This window comes from Ceratotherium simum, chromosome 9, assembly GCF_057802395.1.
Source record: "Ceratotherium simum simum isolate JZ-2026a chromosome 9, ASM5780239v1, whole genome shotgun sequence".
Lineage (NCBI taxonomy): Eukaryota > Metazoa > Chordata > Mammalia > Perissodactyla > Rhinocerotidae > Ceratotherium > Ceratotherium simum.
Genome location: NC_141908.1, coordinates 78,702,190 through 78,723,712, shown reverse-complemented (window position 1 = coordinate 78,723,712; position 21,523 = coordinate 78,702,190). Strand labels below are relative to the sequence as shown.

The following is a 21,523-nucleotide window of genomic DNA, read 5'->3' as shown; positions in this document are numbered from 1 at the left end:
CTAAAAAAATAAAAATATAAAAATTAAATTGTTATAGTAACATGGAAATGCCACAAAATCAAAAAGAAATTAAGGTGGGAGAACCTTAATCAGATTCAGGTGGAAAAAGGTAATATGATCATATGATACAAATATGGTTCTTATCTCCCCTAATAAAATAAAAAAAATTAAAATCCAAGTGTGCCAAGTCTGCACTAGATTCTGGAAACCCAGAGATGAAACAGTCTATAAGCAGACAGACTAAATACGTACTTCTTGGGGGGAGGGACGTATTGGGAACAGAACTGTATTTCAATAGTCTCCTTTGTAATCTTATGTGTATTATGCATTTAAAGACATTATGCAGAGAAGTTTATGGATTACTTCAAAGCATCCATAAGCTTTACCAGACTGCCAAAGGTGTCCATAGCACAAAAAAGGTTAAAAACTCCTACAAGAGGGTCTGACAGAGGTGATAAAAATGGTGTGTAAAAGGTTACAGGTAGCACAAGGGAGCCGATGACCTGTGGCACAGAGAAAGGGGGAGAGTTTGGCAGGAAGAAGGCTTCCAAAGGAAGTAACATGTAAGCTGGGTTTTAAAAAATGAATAAACAACAGACCTGGGGAGTGGGTGCAAAAAAAAAAAAAAACTGTTCCAAGGAGAAAATGCTTTGGGTAGACAGATTTTATTGATTAATAGTGAATACTACCCATGGATAGCTTTTGACAAATAGAATAATTGAAGAACAAAGAAATCAAATCATTTAAATTATGTTTTACTTGTGCACTATCCTTTCTTGAATACAATGGAAACTTAATACATTGAGTACTTTTAGGGCCAAAAGTGTATTTAAATATATTACTGATAAGAAGAGTACACACCCCTCTATTTTTACTACTCTATTTTCACTATAGTTTTCAATTCCTTAAAGAAGAAAGTTGAGGTTGTTTCTATAATTAGTTAATGCTTGAATTTTCTTTTGAAGCAGAATTATTAGAGATAACCTTCATTCTTTTACTAGAAAAATAGGCTAATCAATTTTTACACCCTCCTCCAAATGAGGCTTAGGTTTTTAATTAATTTATTTATTTGTTTGAGGTTATATCCTGTTAAAAATGACAAGATATGTGGCTGCTAATGGATCTTGAGGATGAAACCTCACATTTCTGAAATACGAATAAACTTCCTGGCTGACATTTTTCAATGACAGAATCTAAAAACAGTTTAACTTCCTTGCTGCTTTCATGAAAACAGACTTATGACAGATCTTGGACAAAATAGTGTAAACAGCAGTAACTTGTCTAACTAGCATCCAGATCAAGAAACAGAACATTAACAGTAAAAAGCACCAAAAAAACCCTCCCCTCGTCCCCTCTTTCCAGTCACTATCCCAACCCACCAGGAGGAATCACTGCTGACCTCCAACATTTGACTTCTGGGAGCAGACTTCCAGGAAACATACTACCCGCCCCTGGCGGGTATGACCTATACTCATGCTAACAGAAGCTGCAAGTACTAATACCACATCAAAGCATTTTTCAACTTAAGAACTGTAAGTACAAAAAAAAGAAATCTCAGAACTAGTTTTAAAATTTTATTTTTCCTTAAAAAGTTATCCCAAAAGGATTGTGTCTCAAAATAGATATAACTGTTTGATAGCTGACTTTTTAAAGAGATGGATGGATGGGCTGTATAATTACTATAGATATTTTCATATTGATGCAAGGAATTCTTTGGTATCCTTTTTCAAAGCCTTGCTTAATTTTTTCTTTTTAATTCAGGCATAAATTACCAGCAAAGAAAATGCTGGGTCCGAGTTACTTATAATGGGAAGGAGGGAAAGACAGAGGGAGGGTCATGTACATTTTAAGATGCCTCCACACTGCACAGAGGCCATAGTGTCTGGGCATCTAAGCTCACTAATGTCAGGCGTTCACTAGTGGGATCAGGAAACGGCACACTGGACTTCATTCGGAAGGACTTACTAAGTGCAGATGGCAGGGCTGTGGTGTGTGCTGTATCAAAAAGAACACGGAAACAGAAAGAACTGCAAAATCTGGTCTTGCCCCTTCTGGGCCCAAATCTAACTATCTAGATATTTTCTTTCAGGTAAATAAGACTTACATTTCTAGAAGCCAGAGATCAACCCACACCCCACTCCAACCCCCAGTTCAGGTCAGAGTTACTACCTTTAAACCAAAAGTAAGACTTAGAAAAGTATTCTTTCAAGAATGATGAAATAAGCTAAAATTTTTAATTAGGACCAATAATCTACCTTTGCTTTAATGCTAGTGTCTCCAGTGGGTTTTGCTCTAATTCTGACATAGCTAGGGCAAAAAGAGACTAATTTTTTTAGACTTTGAATAATTTGTTTTATTGATAGAAGGTTAAAATTACCTCTAAGAAACCCACTCTCGGGTTCCTGCTGTTAATTTGTTTTTGGGACGTAATGAAAATGAACAGGTTTTTGTGTGTGACACATGCTATCAGTAAAATTTATAATAAACTATACACATTTTAAAAAGACTAGGTTTACCTTCTCATAACAGATGCATGTGCCATAAAGCATTTAATACGTTAGGGTTTACTTTATGTTTCTTTAACATCTCTATTCTCCTCCCTGTCCTTTCTTCCCTCCCCGCTTTAGACACAAATAATGTAGTATATAGAACCTCATACTGACTCCTAAGAAATTTTCCAAATGCAACGGTTTAGGCAGATACCACAGGACACTGACCTACACAACGAATATTCACTCAAATCATTTATAAAACAAATTCAAATTGCTCTTGAGCCAATCGACCATTTCTCTATACTCAGGTAAATCTTAACTACCAATGAGTAAAATCAAAGAGCTCGGCTTCAAAAAGGTCCATTTGAACCATTTGATTTTTACTTAATAGAATGACTCTGTTTCTTAAGAACTCTCATGAAAATGTCTAAGGCAGTATTTTCAAATTGAGCATAAAAATCCTATGAGGTATTTGTTAAAGATGCATAATTCAGGTCCTACCTCCATATTTACTCATTAGGCCTGGGACAGGGCCTGGGAATCTGCAGTTTCAACTAATACCTGAGATGATTATGATGCAGGGAGTCCGTGAAACAGATCTGGAGAAATACCGCTTATACTCTCAGCTGGCACCCGTCAAGCTTTTAGATTGACATGGTGAAAAAAACCAAAACAAGCAGTTGCTAAAATAGAGTTTTCAAAGTCACAAAAGCAGCAAGGAGACTGACAGCTGGGATTTCCTAGCAGAGAAGTTAAAGGGATTCAAAAACAAGGCTCTTCATGTGGCAAAATTATTCAGAACTTAGGTTAAAGGCAGCACTGACAGGAGGTGCGCACAGAGGAACAAAAGGATGCCGTATTTCAAGATATTCCAAGATGTTCATAATGGAGGAAAGAGATAAAATTGGAGACAATCTCCACGTTGTATTTTAGGTTTCATAGTGAGAAAAAGCCATAGTGAGAGTGGAAGGTGAGGGCTAAGAACTATCATCATATCCCCAAACAACGTTCATCACCTAATGTGCTCAGTCTCATACATCACACAACCCGGCAGCCATCACTTACAAAGCAAGGAGCCAGAGCCACCGAAAACACAAGGCTGCAATACTTCCTGGGCAAATTTTGAGTCTACAATTGGAGTACTTGACAAGAGAACCAGCCAACAGAAGCATATGAGCACAGGAGCTCGGATACCAAAGGTACCAGACACTGTTTAAAATTCTGCTTCTTATATTATCTTCACCACAGTAACATGATTCTGCAAAGTAATAGAATTCTGTTTCCTACACTGTCAGACAAAATTTTAAAAAACTGTTTAGGGGCTGGCCCTGTGGCTTGGTGGTTAAGTGCGCGCGCTGCGATGCTGGTGGCCCGGGTTCGGATCCCGGGTGCACATCGAGGCACCACTTCTCCGTCCATCCTGAGGCCGAGTCCCGCATACAGCAACTAGAAGGATGTGCAGCTATGACATACAACTATCTACTGGGGCTTTGGGGGGAAAAAAATAAAATAAATAAAATCTTTAAAAAACTGTTTAAAGAACTGGAGACCAAAAGTAGATAAAAACTGAAGGGAATTCGATCCTAGAAGGAAAGAAACCACACTGGGTAAGATCCGTGGTCTATCTTGAATAAATATACTGCTAAATTCAGTGTGTGATGTGAACTGCACACAGGTTCAACAACCACAGCCACAGATCCTCCGCTGGGGACCACCGGGGAAATGGGAATGACGACTGGACATTAGCTGATATTAAGCATTACTGTTAGTCTTCTTCGGTGTGATAATGGTATTCTGGTTATATAGGAGTACTGTGGTTAATTTAGGAAACGAATATCAAATTACATGTAAGGTTAAGTGTCATGATGTCTGTAACCTACTTTCAAACAGTTCAGCAAAAACGACCACCACACACACAGACAAAGCAAATACAGCGAAACGTTAACACAGGATCCAGGTAGTGGATATGTGGGTGGTCACTGTACTGTTCTTCAACTCATCTGAAAATTATCATAATAAAAGGTTTTTTAGGGGGGATACTTACGAGCTTTCCTCAAAGACTTTGACCCTTTCACAGCCCTCGGGAGGTTCCCTTTTGAACATATAACTGTTGTTAGGTTTTGGTGAGGTTGCATATTTGGGCAAAGGAGAGTTGTTTCCATTCTCTGCAATAAACGACACACTGGATCACTACAAGTACTACTACATAAACGCACAGTCACACTGCATTTAACCGTCCTTGGCCTCCCCGCCCCAACTACTTGAGGGTAGAAAGTGTTTTATCCACCAACATCACCCTAATATCTAACACAATTCCTGGTAAAGAAGACATAATGTTTGTTAAATAAATGCAAAACGAAAAGATTTTCCTTTTCCACTTACAATCACCACAGCCTAGGCCTGTATCACTTTATCCTCAGTACTGAACACCGATCTATCTCGCTGCCTTACAGTCACCTGTCACTCAACGATGGGGAATATGTTCTGAGAAAGGCATCGTTGGGCGAGTTCGTCATCATGCAAATGTGACAGAGTGCACTTACACAAACCTAGATGGTACAGCCTACAACACACCTAGGCTATGTGGTATAGTCTATTGCTCCCAGGCTACAAATCTGTACAGCACATTACTGAATACTGTAGGCAACTGTAACAAAATGGTAAGTATTTCTGTATCTAACCATATCTAAACACAGAAAAGGTACAGTAAAAATACAGTATAAAAGATAAAAAACAGTACACCTGTATTGGGCACTTACATCAACGGAGCTTGCAGGAGTGGACGCTGCTCTGGGTGAGTCAGTGAGGGAGTGGTGAGTGAATGTGGAGGCCTGGGACATTACTGTACACCACTGTACACTTTATAAACTCTGTACACTTAGGCTACACTGAATTTATAAAAAATATTTTTTTCTTTAATAATAAGCTAAGAATTTTACTTTATAAACTTTTTAATTTCTTAAAACTTTTTGACTCTTTTATAATATTAAACACTTAGCTTAAAACACAAACACATTGCACAGCTGCACAAAAATATTTTTTCTTTATATCCTTAGTCTATACGATTTTTTCTATTTTTAAAATTAAAATTTTTTTTACTTTTTAAACTTTTTTGTTGAAAACTAAGACACACACACACACTTTCACCCAGACCCCACAGGGTTAGGATCATCAACATCACTGTCTTCCGCCTCCACATCTTGTCCCACTGGATGGGCTTCAGGAGCAATAACCTGTGTGGAGCTGTCATCTCTTATGATAACCATGTCTTCTTCTGGAATACCTCCTGACGGACCTGCCTAAGGCTCTTCTTGAGGAGGTGTCACTCTTTTCAGAAATACATCCATGGTGGTTTGCTTGGTTTGTTTTTTTTTCATCACAGATTTGCTTGTAAGCAGATAATGCACCATGAACATTCCTCTCTATTAATGAAAACCTTTCAGTGTTGGGATCCATGCTTTCAAACTTTTTAAGGAGGTTGTTAAGGTCTGCAAAAGCTTCTGCTAAACCCTTCACCATAAATTTTCTTGTGGGTTCTTCTTTTTCTTCTCCTGCAGGTTCCTTGTCTCCTGCCTCTTCTTCAGCTATGTGTTCCTGTTCCAGTTCCAACAAATCCTCATCAGTCAGTTCCTCAGGAACCACCTAGAGCTCCTCACTGTCATCCTATCCACACCCAGGTTAAAGCTGTTTGCCATCTCAACCACAGCCTTGTTGATTTTTGCAACCTCCTCATCCTGGGCAAATCCTTTTAAATCACAGGCAAAACTCTCAAGTGTCTTCTTCCAGATGCCATTCATACACTCCTTGGTGACATCAACCCAAGCAAGCTTCTTGATGCAGTCATGGATATTGTAACCCTTCCAGAATTGCATCAGTGTCTTCTCAGTGTCTTCCTTAGTTGCAGCAATAGCCTGGGCAAAGAACCCCCCCAGGTAGCAGCTTTTAGGGCCTACTGTCTCCCTGATCCATTGGTTGGATCAAAGAAGTGGTGTCTGGAGGGATAAACACTGCTTTGATATTGGGATGAAGATCAATAAAAGCAGGATGTCCAGGAATATTATCAACAATAAGCACAATCTTGAAAGGTATGTTATTCTCCAAACAATACTTCTCCATTTTGCTGACACAGCAATTCAGGAGAACATCTTGGAAGAGGAGGTGGGTCATCCATGACTTTTTTTTTTTTTTTTAATCTCCAATGGTATTTATTTATTTATTTACTTTTTGCTGAGGAAGATTCGCCCTAACATCTGTGCCAATCTTTGTCTATTTTGTATGTGGGTCACCGCCACAGCATGGCTGCTGACGAGTGGTGTAGGTCCGTGCCCGGGAACCGAACCTGGGCTGCCTAAGTGGAGTGTGCAGAACTTAACCACTACACGACAGGTCCGGTCCCTCATCCATGACTTCTTGTTGCTCCTGTAGACACTGGCAGTCTGTGCTTACTGATATGCTTGAAGGCCCTGGGGTTCTCACTGTGCCAGATCACAAAGGGTTTCTATTTGCAGCCTGCAACATTGCCCCCAAGCAAGACTGTTATCCTGTCCTTAAAGGCCTTGAAACTTGGCATTGACATGGCCTCCTTATGGAAGAAAGTCCTTTCAGGCTTCCGTTTCCAGGGTAGGGAGGTTTCACTCATATTGAATATTCTCTGGCAAGTAATGTTCCTCTACAACCAGCTTATCTAGAGTTTCCAAAAATTCTTCAGCTGCCTTCATGTTAGCACTCACAGAACTCACCATTCACTTTCACATTATGTAATGAATAACGATTCCTAAATCACTTAAACCACCCAGAGCTAACAATAAATTCAACATCATAGCTGGGTCAAGCCTTTTCTTTCAACATCACAAAAAACTTTTTGCTGTGGCCATGACTGTCCTGGTGCTGAGAGAGATATGCTTCTGTGTCTGGTCTTCAATCCAGGTCATTAGAAGTTTCTCCATGTCTGATATAGGCCCTTCTCGAATCTTTCTTAGTCCTGTTGCCTTCAATGAAGAAGATCCTTTAACAGCTTCTGTCATTTTGTTCTTCTTCTTCAAGATCATAGCCATGGTGGAATGGGACATGCCTGAATGGCAAGCAATAACCATCACTGATTTTCCACCTTCATAGTCCTTAATCACTTTTAATTTCATTTCCAGTTCAACCACTCAATGTGGCCTCTTACTGGCAAGATCACCAGAGGATTTTTACACTTTGGGGCCATGATGAACAAAACAACACAAGATTAAATCAAGCACAAGAGAAAAATGATGCAATTAAGAGACACAAGAAACACAAGATGAGGCTGCTGCAGAGTAATACAGCATACTGTTTCACAGTAAACTTTTTTTTAAATAAGGAGAAAGAGTACACTCTAAAATAATAATAAAAAGTATAGCAAACCAGTAACATAGTTCTTTATTATCACTACCAATTATTATGTACTGTACCTAACTGTATGTGCTATACTTCTATATGACTACAAGTGCAGGTTTGTTTATACCAGCATCACCATAAACACGTGAGTAACGTGTTGCACTACGACCTCCATGGGACCTTGATGGGACCACCATCAAATATGCGATGTCATTGACCAAAACATCGTTATGTGGCACGTAACTATATTTCTATTCTATACACAGCAGTTAGACTCAAATGCCACTTCCATTCTTCCCAGTACAAGTAACTGAAATAGTTCTTCATTGGCTGCTTATCATTCATTCTTCATCTGCCCTTCAGAACGTCTCAATTTGATTTCTCTGCTCCTCTTGTTACAATCTCTGCTCCAGGTAGTCAGAGCCATCCATATGTGCACTGTATGCCCAAGGCTTCCTTTTGCCCATGAACTTCTCCATGCCTAAGAGGTCCTTCTCTGTTCATTTTCCGAAACTTCCTTCAAAGTCTGGCTCATGGGGGCCGGCCCGGTGGCATAAGCGGTTAGGTGCGCGCGCTCCACTGCAGCGGCCTGGGGTTCGCAGGTTCGGATCCTGGGCGAGCACCAATGCCCCGCTTGTCAAGCCATGCTGTGGCAGCGTCCCATATAAAGTAGAGGAAGATGGGCATGGATGTTAGTCCAGGGCCAGTCTTCCTCAGCAAAAAAAGAGGAGGATTGGCAGATGTTAGCTCAGGGCCGATCTTCCCCACAAAAAAAAAAAAAAGTCTGGCTCAGAGTTTCTGAAATCTTTCCGAATTAACCCTATCAAAAGGAACATTCTTTACTCTGGTATTACTGTTCAGCGCTGATGCCCTCAGTTTATACTATACTAACTTAAAATTCTTGACATGTTACATAAGTGTTCTAAATTTTCAGTCTGACTGTGTCAGCTAAGCACTAAGTTCCTTGTTGGCTACAGCACTATGGCACTTGTTTTCTTATAAAAGAAATTCAGAGAAGCTAACCAGTCACTAGTCTCCTAAAGTCAAATACAGTAGGACACAAAATTTATGGAATTCCTCCATGTTATTAAAGTAAAATTAGAAAGTACAGGAAATCAAGGTGCAGATTTTAATAGCTTTTAAATTCTCAGTGGGGGTACATTTGATGGAGCACTAAGGACCAGGTGCTTGCTAAATGGTCTGCATTCACTATCCCTTTTAATCCTCACAGTAAGTATAAGAAGTAGGGAATTATGCAGACTCCTGACAAGAAACACAAGGCCCAATCATATAGAATTTAATTCATTGGGGGTCAAACTTGAGTGCACAATGGAATTAACTGGGAGATCAAAAACTCCTGGCGCCTGTGTCCCAGCCCCAGGGGTTGTGATTTAACGCGTTTGGGGTGTTGGCCTGGAACAGCCAATTTTTTTTTAATTCTTTTATTCTTTTTATTTTTATTTTTTGTGAGGAAGATTAGCCCTGAGCTGACATCTGTTGCCAATCCTCCTCTTTTTGCTGAGCAAGATTGGCCCTGGGCTAACACCCATGCCCATCTTCCTCTACTTTGTATGGGACGCCACTACAGCATGGCTTGACAAGCAGTTCGTCAGTGTGCGCCCGGGATTCAAACTGGCGAACCCCGGGGCTGCCACTGCAGCGGAGCTCGCGCACTTAACCGCTACGTCGCCAGGTCGGCCCCCTGGAATAGCCATGTTTTATTTAACCTAGAAGCTGGCAAAATAGGGTCCAAATAATAACATTTTACAACTGCCCACAGCTTGAAGTGACTTCTTCAGAAAATCTTATGTTCTCTGCACTTGCTATAGTCTCAATAATTCAGGTGGTTGGTAATAATGGCCAGCTGTAACAATGGAACATTTTGGAACATTCAACATACTGTGAGTGGGAGGTTCTAAATAAATGACTCCTACACTGAGCTACAGAATTTACAAATAAATATTTTATTCTTGCTCTCAAGTACATGAAATAACTAGGATTGGACTAACAAAATATTGCCCTGACATAGACAGACAAAAGGTCATATTTATTTTAAAGCTAAGAATATTAGTAACTAATATTCAAACTGCTTATGTCTCCAAGTTATTTTTTAAGTTTCATAAGTAGTTTAATACTATTAAGTAACCCTCTAACCTTCTACTCCAGGCTTGCCTTGAATACTCAATTTTGCAATGATATAAATTAGCTTAATTCTCGTTAGAAATGCCACAAATACAGATTCTAAAAAACAGTAATTTGAAGGTTTCACATTCAATTGAAAAATAGGTAGTAAAAACATGACAACTAAGGTGACAGAGAACAAAGTGCTTTTCAGGACAATGTTCATCTCATTTATACCAAAAAGAATGTTTCTCCCTAATAAGGAACTTGTATTTACAAGTGCAAAAAAAAGAAAAAAGTACAAACAAAAACCCACCCAACTTGACCATCCCCTGAGCACCACAGTAAAACCCACTGTTTATACCCCAAGTTTTTAAAATCTTATGTTTCAAACACATCTCAAAGTAATTCTCTTAGTAGCCTTAAGCATGTGTGTTCTGCTAGAAAATGACTAGAATGAATGATGAAATAGGTGTTATTCCCTCACCATGTGTTCACAAGTTCCTCCCGCACCATACCTTTATCCCTGGGGTCCACGAGCAGGTCATCGGCTGAACAGGGGCTCTCCTCGCTGCCCTCGGTGGAGATGGTGAGGAATGACGTGGGGGACACAGACTGACAGCGGCTGCTGTTGTTGCTTCCCCTGTCTGCCCCGCCGGGGGTCTGTGTGTCGATGCTGCGTGTGCTGCTGCTTCTCTGCACAAGGGGAGGAGGTGCACGATGGCCATCGGGAATATCTTGTGGCTGTTATAAAATTTTTAAAATGTGTATCTATTACTGATTTTGAAATTCACCCAGCAATGCACCCAATGTCCACTGCACCCAGAATCAACCTTCCCCTGCTGTTCCAGAAGACTCACAAATCAGAAATCCCCTACTTATCAGGCCTTACGAGAAAGAAGCCTTTGTGTTGCTCCGTTAGTGACACCCTAGTCTAACCTGACTCCCCCACCAGACACTGGGCAGCACGGGCAGTGACTCTGTATTCCCAAGGTCTGGTACACGACAGACAGGTGGCCAACGCTTGCTGAATGATGACTTGCATTGAGTTACTTACGTGCTCAATATTATTTTTAAGGTTATAAAGAAGGGCCATGGCGAAGAGGAGAAATCGAGGCTAACGCTAGGCTCCATACTAGAAAAGGTCATCCACTGTGTGAACTACTGATACCTGATGACCAGTCCTGTTACCTTCTACCCCTGCCCACTTTCCCCAGAAAGAGTTTTGTTCAAAGTAACCTTCCTAAATGACGGAAAGGTTAATCCCAGCAGTGCTAATTATAGGAGGAAATCAAGGAGAAGATACAGAGGAAAGCTTGTGTGGCTCACTTAGCAAGGAAACCGGCTCCCTGCACACCTGTGGTTCATTCACCTTTATTACGTCAGGGAAAGGTTCCCCATCATGCAGTATGGAGAAGGAGGGTGTGGGAAGTAGTGTTTTCTCTAAGCTAAACCAACCTTTAATCTTAAGGGAGAGGCTCTTAAGCACCAATAAAATACTACTTCAAACTCCCTAATTCCTCTTTCACTGAAGAATGAAAGCTTACCTATACACTGTGACATGGTTTTAAATATAAACAGGAAATTTTCTCACCATGTCTTACATATGAATCATTCTTATGTGTGTTACAGTTAGTACAATACACACTCTTATGAGTTTTATAGGTAAGCAGAATTGCACTTCATGATACAGTCAACCAAACAGTAACTGACAAACAATAAGGAACAGGTAGATTCATGCTTAGCAAGTATGCGATGTCATAGCCTTCCCTCCCCAACAAATTAGCTAAATTTTTGCTAAATGGAGTCACAGCAAATGAAAAGTATATCACCTGTCTAGTGATTTTTAAATGCAGATCAACAAAAAGTAGTTTCTATTCAAGGATCCAAATTTAAGTTACATCAGTTGTCTCTGTGAGATATAAGAAATGAAAACTTCTCATTCACTTCCCAAGGTCAAAGTTTTTCAAAAGAGATAAACTTTCATTCTCTCTCAACAAGAAGGAAGAAACCTAACTAAATATGGAAAAAAAAATTATAGATCTTTTAATAATTAGAACAGTAAATGTGTAAGGATGATTTTAAGATACCGGATTACTTACTATAAGTTGTTCCTCCTTTTCCCCGGTCTCTTTAATAATTATTTCAATCTCCTGATTCAGTCCTTCCACACTATTCCGGAACCGGGAGCCTGTTGACTTGGTGATGGGGATTACTGGAATGAGAGCACTCTTTGGAACAGGAGCCTCAAGAAGAAGTGGTGCAGTGGGGAGAAGAGAGGTTTACTGTTACCTTTCAATTCTCTAAATTCAAGTACACTTCCACTGGACACGAGGAACTTTAAAATAAATCAAAAGTTTGTAGGCCTCAGAAAAAGTGTGAGTAACCAAACCTGCTCCCTGGTATACATGAAATATAATTTAAAGTCAAAAACCCAGACAACCAGGTTAGAATTTCAGAAGTTTATTCATATCTATGAGGTACTGTAAAGGGATTAGGGACAAAGGAAAATAGGAAAAGAATGTCAATCTCAGAAATTCTTTTATGACTGTAACAGAGTTCAGATTTCAGAACATAACTGTGAAGTCTTCTAGTGCCACAACTATCTATATTCCAGGAAAGAAAGAACAATAAAAGCGATTTATCAAAAAAAAAAAATATTCTGGTTGGAAAAGCAAAATCACTTCCAATGTCCATATATAGCAGCAAGACTGTAGATATGAGAATAACTTCCCTGTGAAATTTAATTATTTACACTTTCACTGTAATGGTTTTAATGTGTTTTGCTCAGGAAAGAAAATGATATAATGCGTTTTCTCCTTTTTCCAAAGCCTCTAATTTTTTTAAATAATTTTTTTCCCACTGGCACAGTATTATTTTTGAAAAGAAATAACTGATTATATAATTACAGGATGTTACTTGGTTTCCTGACAAGATACTCAAAATAAAATACGAAACTAGAATTGCAGAGGTATCTGCCCAAGTTAACAGCAACAGTATGCCAGAAGACCGTCTCATGTATTGCCCTGCTGTCTGGTAAAGAAATGAGATGAACTCATCCTTCACTTAGGGAGGTTTCTTTGAAAAACCTCTCTTTTAAGGGACGGTGGGCAAGGAGACAAAGGTAACAGGCCTTTAATCAGTTATCATAGTTTTCATTCAATGGATAACCTTGTCGTCTGATATAGAGCTACTTAGTGTTAAAGCTGTATTCCCCCTCTTTTATTCCTGCTCACCTTTATAATTAAAAATTTTAAAAAACAAGCAAAACACAACTTGCACAAAAGAACACAACACAAAAGAAACCTGTGAGAAAAAAGCCAAAGCTTCAATCTGGAGTGCCAAGGCGGCACTTTCTCAGTGCTCACTTTCCCCCCATGTGAGATGGGAACTCAACCCCCATCCCAGAGAGCAGCTCTGAGGATGGAATGAGAGGAGTGTGGCACGGTGCCAGCCCACAATGATGGGTACACAACAAACAGGAGCTACAAGTTCTGTGTGTTTTCCCTACTATGTATTTTATTCTTAAAATAATCCTTGCTTGTCTTTTCACAATTTTTTTTTGGTGAAGGAGATTGGCCATGAGCTAACATCCGTTGACAATTTTCTTTTCTTTTTTTTTTTTGGCTGAGGAAGATTAGTCCTGAGTTAACATCTGCGCCGATGTTCCTCTATTTTGTATATGGGATGCCACCACAGCGTGGCTTGATGAGCGGTATGTAAGTCCACGCCCGGGAACTGAACCTGAGAAACCTGGGCCGCCGAAGTGAACCACACAAACTTACCACTACATCACCAAGCAGGCCCTCTTTTCACAATTTTTTTCAAGTATCATTTATTTTCTTCTACATATGGTGTCTTCTAATTTCCCCTCCTCTTTAATCCTAGTTTTCCCCCCCTCTTTAATCCCTCTGTTCCCCAATCTTATCTCCATACCCTTAAGCTTCTCATATTATTTATTCCCTTTTCTAGTCTCAGTATCGACTATCAAAGGAATGTGAAAAATCTTAAGTTTGGATATTATCTAGGTGTTTTATAGAGAAAATGTTTTCAAATCCACATCTTTGAGCCATTCCCTACAGTGTAGATCTTTCGGGCACTAATATTCCATTTCCAAAGTTGTTTTTTGAGGAAAATCTTTGCCACATCAATGAATCATTCTCTTGGTCTCAGTCGTTGTCGCTCAACACTTTCCTGGTCAGCCTCTGTCCGCTTCATCCATGGTAACAACTCTACATCTGCCCTGGCTGGCGGCTAAAGCACAGTGGGCCCTGTCAATCAGTACTGGTTGGAAAAGAACACTTGAACTCGCTGACACTCCATATTTATCAAAATTTAAATGTGATATAACCTAGTGTCGGTTAAACTAATTCCAAATAATGTAGAGTGGCCTGTAAGGTAAAAACGATCAGATTTTTAGGAGGTGAATGGGAGAATTATTTTGTAAATTCACAAATAGAAAATTAAGGGACTAAAACTTGACCCACATGTCTTCAATGGGTTACTTATCCTTTTTTTTTTGGTTCGCTCTTTCTTCAAACAAAAACATAAATACTATGTTCAGGTAAAAAAAACCCAAAAACTAACGTCTCAATATTTTCTGTTCTATCTATTGGAACAAAGCCTCATCTATCCCAGATACTTCACAAAAGCAAAGTTAAAGAACATTCATTCTTCCTTTATTTCTTCAAGTTTATCTGACCAAAAGTCAACATGTACGTACACAACACACACACATTTATATTCCACACAGAAAGACAGACTATTCTCCCAAAATCTCAAGAGTAAGCTATATAATTCTGAATTCAAACAATTCTGAAATGTGTGGCTATATTTTCTAATGAGAATATATTCTTGAAATAATCCTTAAAAATATGACATTTTAAGCATCTGAGGGCTTTGTCCACTTTGGAAACCACTGACACGTGAAAGAGTCTCTCTTCTAAGAAACTTGGCAGCATTTATTCTTCATAACAGATAGTTCCCCCCTGAATTTCCAGGGAAAGAACCACTCAAAAAAGTATGTGAGAGTTCTTTTCTAACTGTAACAAATCCATTGTAAGCCCAAGAAGAAGAGCTTTTGTGAACTAGTGGTTGTAGACTTCTCCACTATCAGAAGAGCAGCACTGTGTCTGACTGTTCAGGGACACTAAAGGAATTTCCCAGTAAAAATAATCTTCCACATACCATGAAGCCCAAACAAAAAACTGTAATAACTTGGAAGTCCTATCAAGGAAAAAAATCAGAGTCCCCAAAATTTTCAAACTTCTCAACCAAATAAAGGAAAACCTATCCCTAGGAAAGTATAAATACAGAAGCAGCTTTCAGCACACAGAAATCAGACCCAACAAAATGGCCAAAATTAGGGAAACACTCTACAGAATCTGAAACATTAAAAATGTTCTGAAGCACTTGTAATAACAAACATTTTTCCATGTTAAATACAAAAAAACATTATAATAAAGTCTAACATATGGTATGATCTCAACAAGAAATGCAAAGGGAAAAAAACACTTAGAAGAAAAAATGTTAGAAATAGCTCTTTAGAGGGTGAAACTCTGGATGATGTTTTTCTATTTGACTTGGGGAAAAAAACACCTTTATTGAGATATAATTTTCCTACTTGATGTTTTTTTGGTTTCTAAAATTTCTGTAATAAGCATGTTAAACACTTTTATAATAATAAAAGCTTTAAAAAATAAGTTGAACATGGAACTGGTAGAGAAGCCTGCTGGAAAACACAACTGGTTTACTTCTTTTGTATTAAGCTGCTACCTCAAACAGCCTAAAATTTACTGAGCAATTATTATGTGCCAAGAATTGCATCCAGTGTCTTGTAACATTCTGTCCCATTTAACCCTCGGGACAACACAACAACCAGGTAACATCACAATGCAGAGTGCCTGAGGAACTTCCTACAGCTAGCAGCCGGCAGGACCAGACCTGCAGCTGAATGGTCCGACCTCAGAGCACCTGTGCTCGTCCCCTACACTGTCATGACCTCCCAGGTTACTTCCGGGTTCTTTTTTACCATCTAATCTAATTCATTATTTCCATACATTTATATTTGTATTTTACGTATTTGTTTTTTATGTTGGTAGATATTTTTTATAACAGCTTATTGAAAAATAATTCACATACCACACAATTCACCCATTTAAAGTGTAGAACTTTTGCTTTTTTAATGGTTATAGAACAGAACTGTGCAACCATCACCCCATTTTAGAATCACACACACACAAAAAATCCCTCACCCATTAACAGTCACTCCCCACTTCCTCCCAGCTTTCCCAACTCTAGGCAACCACCAATCTACCAATCTGTCTATGGGTGTACCTATTCTGCACATTTTATATAAGTGGAATCATATAATACGTGTCCTTTTTTTGTGCCTGGCTTCTTTCAATTAGCATAATGTTTTCAAGGTTTGCCCATGTTGCAGCATGTATCAGTACTCCATTCCTTTTATTCCTTAATAATATTCCATTGTACGGATATACCAATTTTATTTATCCATTCATCGTCTGATCGGTTCATCAGACATTTGGGCTGTTTCCAAATTTTGGCTATTGTGAACCATGCTGCTATGAACATTTGTGTTTATGCGAATATGTTTTCAATTCTCTTGGGTACATACCTTAGAGAGGAAGTGCTGGATCATATGGTAACTCTGTGTTTAGCCTTTTGAGGAACTGCTAGACTGTTTTCCAGAGTGGCTATACCATTTTACATTCCTATCACCAATATATAAGGTTTCCAATTTCTCCACATCCTCAGTAACACTTATATCTTTTATAATTTTAGCCATCCCAGTGGGTACAAAGTAGCATCTCACTGGAATTTTTAATTGCATTTCCCTGTCTACAAGCGACACGGAGCCTCTTTTTTCACGTGCTTATTGGCTATTTGTATTTCTTCCTTGGAGAACTCTCTATTTAGATCCTTTGCTCGTTTTTAAATTGGGTTGTCTTTCTATTATTGAGTTGCAAGAGTTCTTTATATATTCTAAGTACAAGTGCTTTATCAGATATATGATTTGTAAATATTTTCTCCTATTTTGTGGGTTGTTTTTTCACTTTTTTGATGGTGTCCTTTGAAGGACAAAAGTTTTTAATTTTGATATAGTCCAATTTATCTACTTTTTCTTTTGTTGCTTGTGCTTTTGGTGTCACATCTAGCCAACCACTGCCTAATCCAACATCACATTTATGCCTATGTTTTCATCTAAGAGCTTTTAGTTTTTGCTCTTACATTTAGGTCTCTGATCTATTTTGAGTTACTTTTGTATATGGTGGAAGGTGGGTAAATATATTTTTAGAATCATGTTGGGTTTGTTTTTTTGTGTGAGGAAGATTAGCCCTGAGCTAACTAATATCCAATGCCAATCCTCCTCTTTTTTTGCTGAGGAAGCTCGGCCCTAGGCTAACATTCATGCCCATCTTCCTCTACTTTATATGGAACGCCGCCACAGCATGGCTTGATGAGCAGTGCAGAGTGCGTGCACTTAACTGCCACACCACCAGGCTGGCCCCTAAAATCATGTTTTAAAGGCTAGAACTGGCATTATCCTTTACTCCTATTTCTCTATCATTCCCATCTCTCAACCATCAGCTAACACAGAGCCTAAAAACTCAGTCTCTGAAGTCAAAATGCCTGCAATAGAATCCCAACTTTGTCTCACATGACTTTGAACAAGATACCTGACCTCTCTGGGCGTTAATTTCCTCTTCTGTGAAATGGGGATAATAACAATCCCCACCTCAAAGATGAGGATTAAATGCTAATAATATATACAAAAACTGAGTAGAGTGCTTGCCAGACAGGAAGCACCATTATTACTTTCTAAATGTCACTCAGATTTGTCCCTTCTCTCCAGCTTGACAGGTTCTACCTTTCTTTAGGCCACATCATTTCTTACTTGGATTATAAATCCTATTCTTAAATGGTTTTTCTGCCTCTAACCTTGTCCTCTCCCAAATTCACTCTCTATTCTCAACTCATAATGCCTTAGAATGTGTATCTGATCAGACATCAACCTCCTGCATTTAAAAAAATAGTCCCCCGGTGCCTCTAAGACAAACCCCAAACTTTTTAACAACTGAGACATGAAGACTTTCAGGTCTGGCTGCTATTTACCTCTCTAGCCCTAAGCTCTTACTACTACCCCTACCTGGGTGGCCATGATTTCTTTCACCTCTAAAGACTGGCTGAATCCTACTTATCCTTCAGGGATCAGCTAAGACACCACTTTCTCTGAGAAGCCTCTCTAGAGGGCTCCATAGCCTGTCCCAGGATAAATAACCCTTCCACAGCACTCTGAACTCGCCCCTCTCAACACACTCACTACATCGTAATAATTAACTGTTCACTTATATTTATCTGAGACTTGGTGGAAGGCAAGCCCAATATTTCATTTATCATTGCATCTCCTAATGAGTACTACAATACCAGCCATATGGTAGACATTTAATAAACGTTATGTGGTTGGAGGAATGGCTTCAAAAGTAAACATATCTCAAAGTGGTACTTTTCACCACTAGAGAGACCCTACTAAAACAAAGCCATTCCCATGACTTAATGAATAGTATTTTCATGTTCATAGTCTGAAAGTTGTAATTAAACATGAACAGCACTGTCATAGCTATCACGATGCACATATGCCTGATCTCTGGTTGGCTACTAATACTCAATAAAACAAGTCAAGCAGTCGAGATGTTTGGTGTGTCAAGTGCACAAAACTCAAGCTACACGAATTTATTCTTCAAGTTACTCTATTTTCTAGTCCTTACCTTCTCTGCAAAGAGATGTTTTAGAATTAAACTTCACTATCCAATAATCTTTATTAAGCTCCAATAATCTTTATTAAGCAAATTCAACTTGCAAGGGAAAAAAAAGGAAAATTTTGGATACTTTGCTATTTTGCTGATTTTAATGCAACTTTAAAAAAATCACTTCAGAAACTTATAAACTCCTAAAACCCATCATTTAATTCAATAAAACTCAACGTTAACCCCTATTCTACTTGGAGTAAAATATGGGTTGGGAATAAAAAGTAGCCTCATCTCTTAGCAATACACATGAAATATTTATGGATGAACTAGAAGGACTGGAAGGTTGGTCAGTTCACCTGTGCAACATCTGGGTCTGTAGCCTTTCGAGAGTGAGAGGGTTTCATTTTTAATTAGTATTCCAACTTTGACAGTTATTAGTCTATTCAAATTTTTCATTTGTTATTTTGTCAATTTTACATTTTCTATTTCTTCAGATATAAATCCAGGCTGTTTAGATTTTTAAATGTATTAGAGTATATTCATACTTCATAATTAAAATACCTTATATGTGGAAAAAAGCTATTGGAAACTACAACCAAACTATAAATTTGTGAAATCAAATTTGACCCAGGTATCAATATTTTAGGACAAAATTAGTTTGAAAAAATATATACCTCTACCCATACTTTCTCTCAAAAACAATGCACATATACTTGGCAACCATCAGAAGCTATCATCCTATAAAAGGAGTTAGCAAACTGTCTCCTGCTCGCTCCTTGCCAAGGCCCCATCCAATTTCAATTCAGGTAAAGAGAGATGCTCCCTGGGGGAGCCATCAAGAGCGGCTCACAGGGTTCCATTAAAGAATCGAAACAGCTAAAGGTTTTCCCCTACTAAAAGACTTTATGAGACAGCCATCATTATTATCCTTAACCTTCAGATGGGGAAACTGAGACACAGAAAGAACAGGTTATTTATCCAGGGTCTGGTTCCATAGCCAATGCTTATCTCTCTGTATTGTTCTGCCTCTAATATACTGAATTGATAAAGACAAAACTACAGTAAATCAAAATATGCAATTAGCTATGTCTCCCAGAGGTCATATCACAGGTCACTAAAGGAAAATATTTTGTCAAACTAACCTTCTGGTTTTTTTATGAAGGCTATGATTCAGTATTCAATCACTATTTCAAATATGCTTTTGGACATTTTTATCCTAAACAGTTACCTATGAAATAAATCATCAGAAAAGCAACAAATCCCTTGTCTGGATTTTGTGGTATCTGCGCTCCTACCTGACACTGGTTAATAGCTGCATGGTTGCCATGGAATGGAGACTGTCTTTCTTTATCTCGATGATGCCGACTGCTGTGTTTACTTCTCTGCAATTGCTGGCGTAATTTTGCAATCTGAAACAGGGAAAAATAAGTGCGTCAGAGTGTTTCCCACACTAAATAAAACATATCCTTGCTTAATAAGAACCAGCCGAATTCAGCCTTAACTCTTTTGAGTTTTTAAACCATATCACAAAATTTGATTTATTGTATGAAATTTATATACATACACACACGTGTGTGCATATATGTGTATCTTTCTTTTAAAGAGAAACAAAATTGTTTTCCAACACCGTTCTTAGCCTTCAAGCTTCCCAAGCACTAAACAAATGAAGTTTTCGTATTTAGAATAAATTACATTATAGCTTTCACAAAGAATTAAAAAATAATGACAATTATTCTCTCATTGCCCTTACAATGAGTCAAATTTTAGACTCAGACTTCTTTATCAAACACCTAACCTTTAACAGCTCCAAAACTTAAACAGAATTTAAAAATCAATTCAAGCCATGAAATACATTCACAGATACAATCTTTAAATAACAAATACAATTACAATCAATATCTCATATCATTCCTTGACTGAATTTTTCTGTTTTATTTCTACTTTATGTATAAAATGCAAATATCCTAATTATAGGCACAGAAAATGGTAATCAGAGCATAGGGCCATAATCAACTTGGTTATACTAGGTTACTGAATTTCAGAAATACTACCATTATATATAGAAATAATAAACGTGAATTTGTTGTATCACTACAATTTTATACATCTAATGTTTTATTACATTAACAAGTAAGGACTCTCACTAAAAACAAGGCAAAGAAAAACACATAATCAGGTTAAGTAATGTGTACATTTCCCCACTGAAATCTTTATCCAACCAACATAATAACTTTTTCTGTTATTTCTCAAGTAAACAAAACCACCACCAAAAAAACAAAAAACAGAAACTGATAAATCCTTGCTGCCCACAACTTTAAGGAACTAGCCAACGAAGGGATGTAATTTCCACACCCACTTCCTTGGAACCATTTTCCTGACCTCTTTAAGTTGATCTGTACTGCCCCAGGATGCTGATCGCTTGTGAGACCCTTTCTTCTTTTCAGAGTATTCTTCAGCCCATGCACTCTCTGTCTTTAATTGGAAAAAGAGATAAAATAATCATTTAACAATAATGCATACTACATTTGTGACAACATGGATGGATCTTGAGGGCACTGTGCTAAATGAAATAAGTCAGACAAAGACAAACACTGCATGATCCCACACGGGGAATCTGAAAAACAAAAATAACCAAACTCACAGAAGCAGAGATCAGATCTGTGGTTACCAGAGCACCGGGGTTAGAGGAGGGGGGATTGGATGAAGGTGATCAAAAGGTACAAACTTCCAGTTATAAGATAAATAAGTACTGGGGATATAATGTACAACACGAATGAC

The 21,523-nt window shown here is 38.4% G+C and overlaps 1 protein-coding gene across 4 annotated transcripts in view; it reads right to left on the bottom strand.

The window, feature by feature from the left end:
- Positions 1-21,523, bottom strand: part of FAM117B (family with sequence similarity 117 member B) — a 75,872-nt gene that overhangs the window by 4,868 nt on the left and 49,481 nt on the right. For 3 of the 4 annotated variants that reach the window (XM_087435632.1, XM_087435631.1, XM_087435634.1), the window contains exons 3-7: positions 21,125-21,217; positions 20,041-20,154; positions 12,077-12,220; positions 10,493-10,718; positions 4,537-4,657 (exon numbers count right to left, since the gene is read on the bottom strand). In XM_087435632.1, the coding sequence (XP_087291758.1) occupies positions 4,537-4,657; positions 10,493-10,718; positions 12,077-12,220; positions 20,041-20,154; positions 21,125-21,217 (698 nt within the window). The remainder of the gene's footprint in view (positions 1-4,536; positions 4,658-10,492; positions 10,719-12,076; positions 12,221-20,040; positions 20,155-21,124; positions 21,218-21,523) is intronic. The other variant, XM_087435633.1, reaches the window with a different exon arrangement.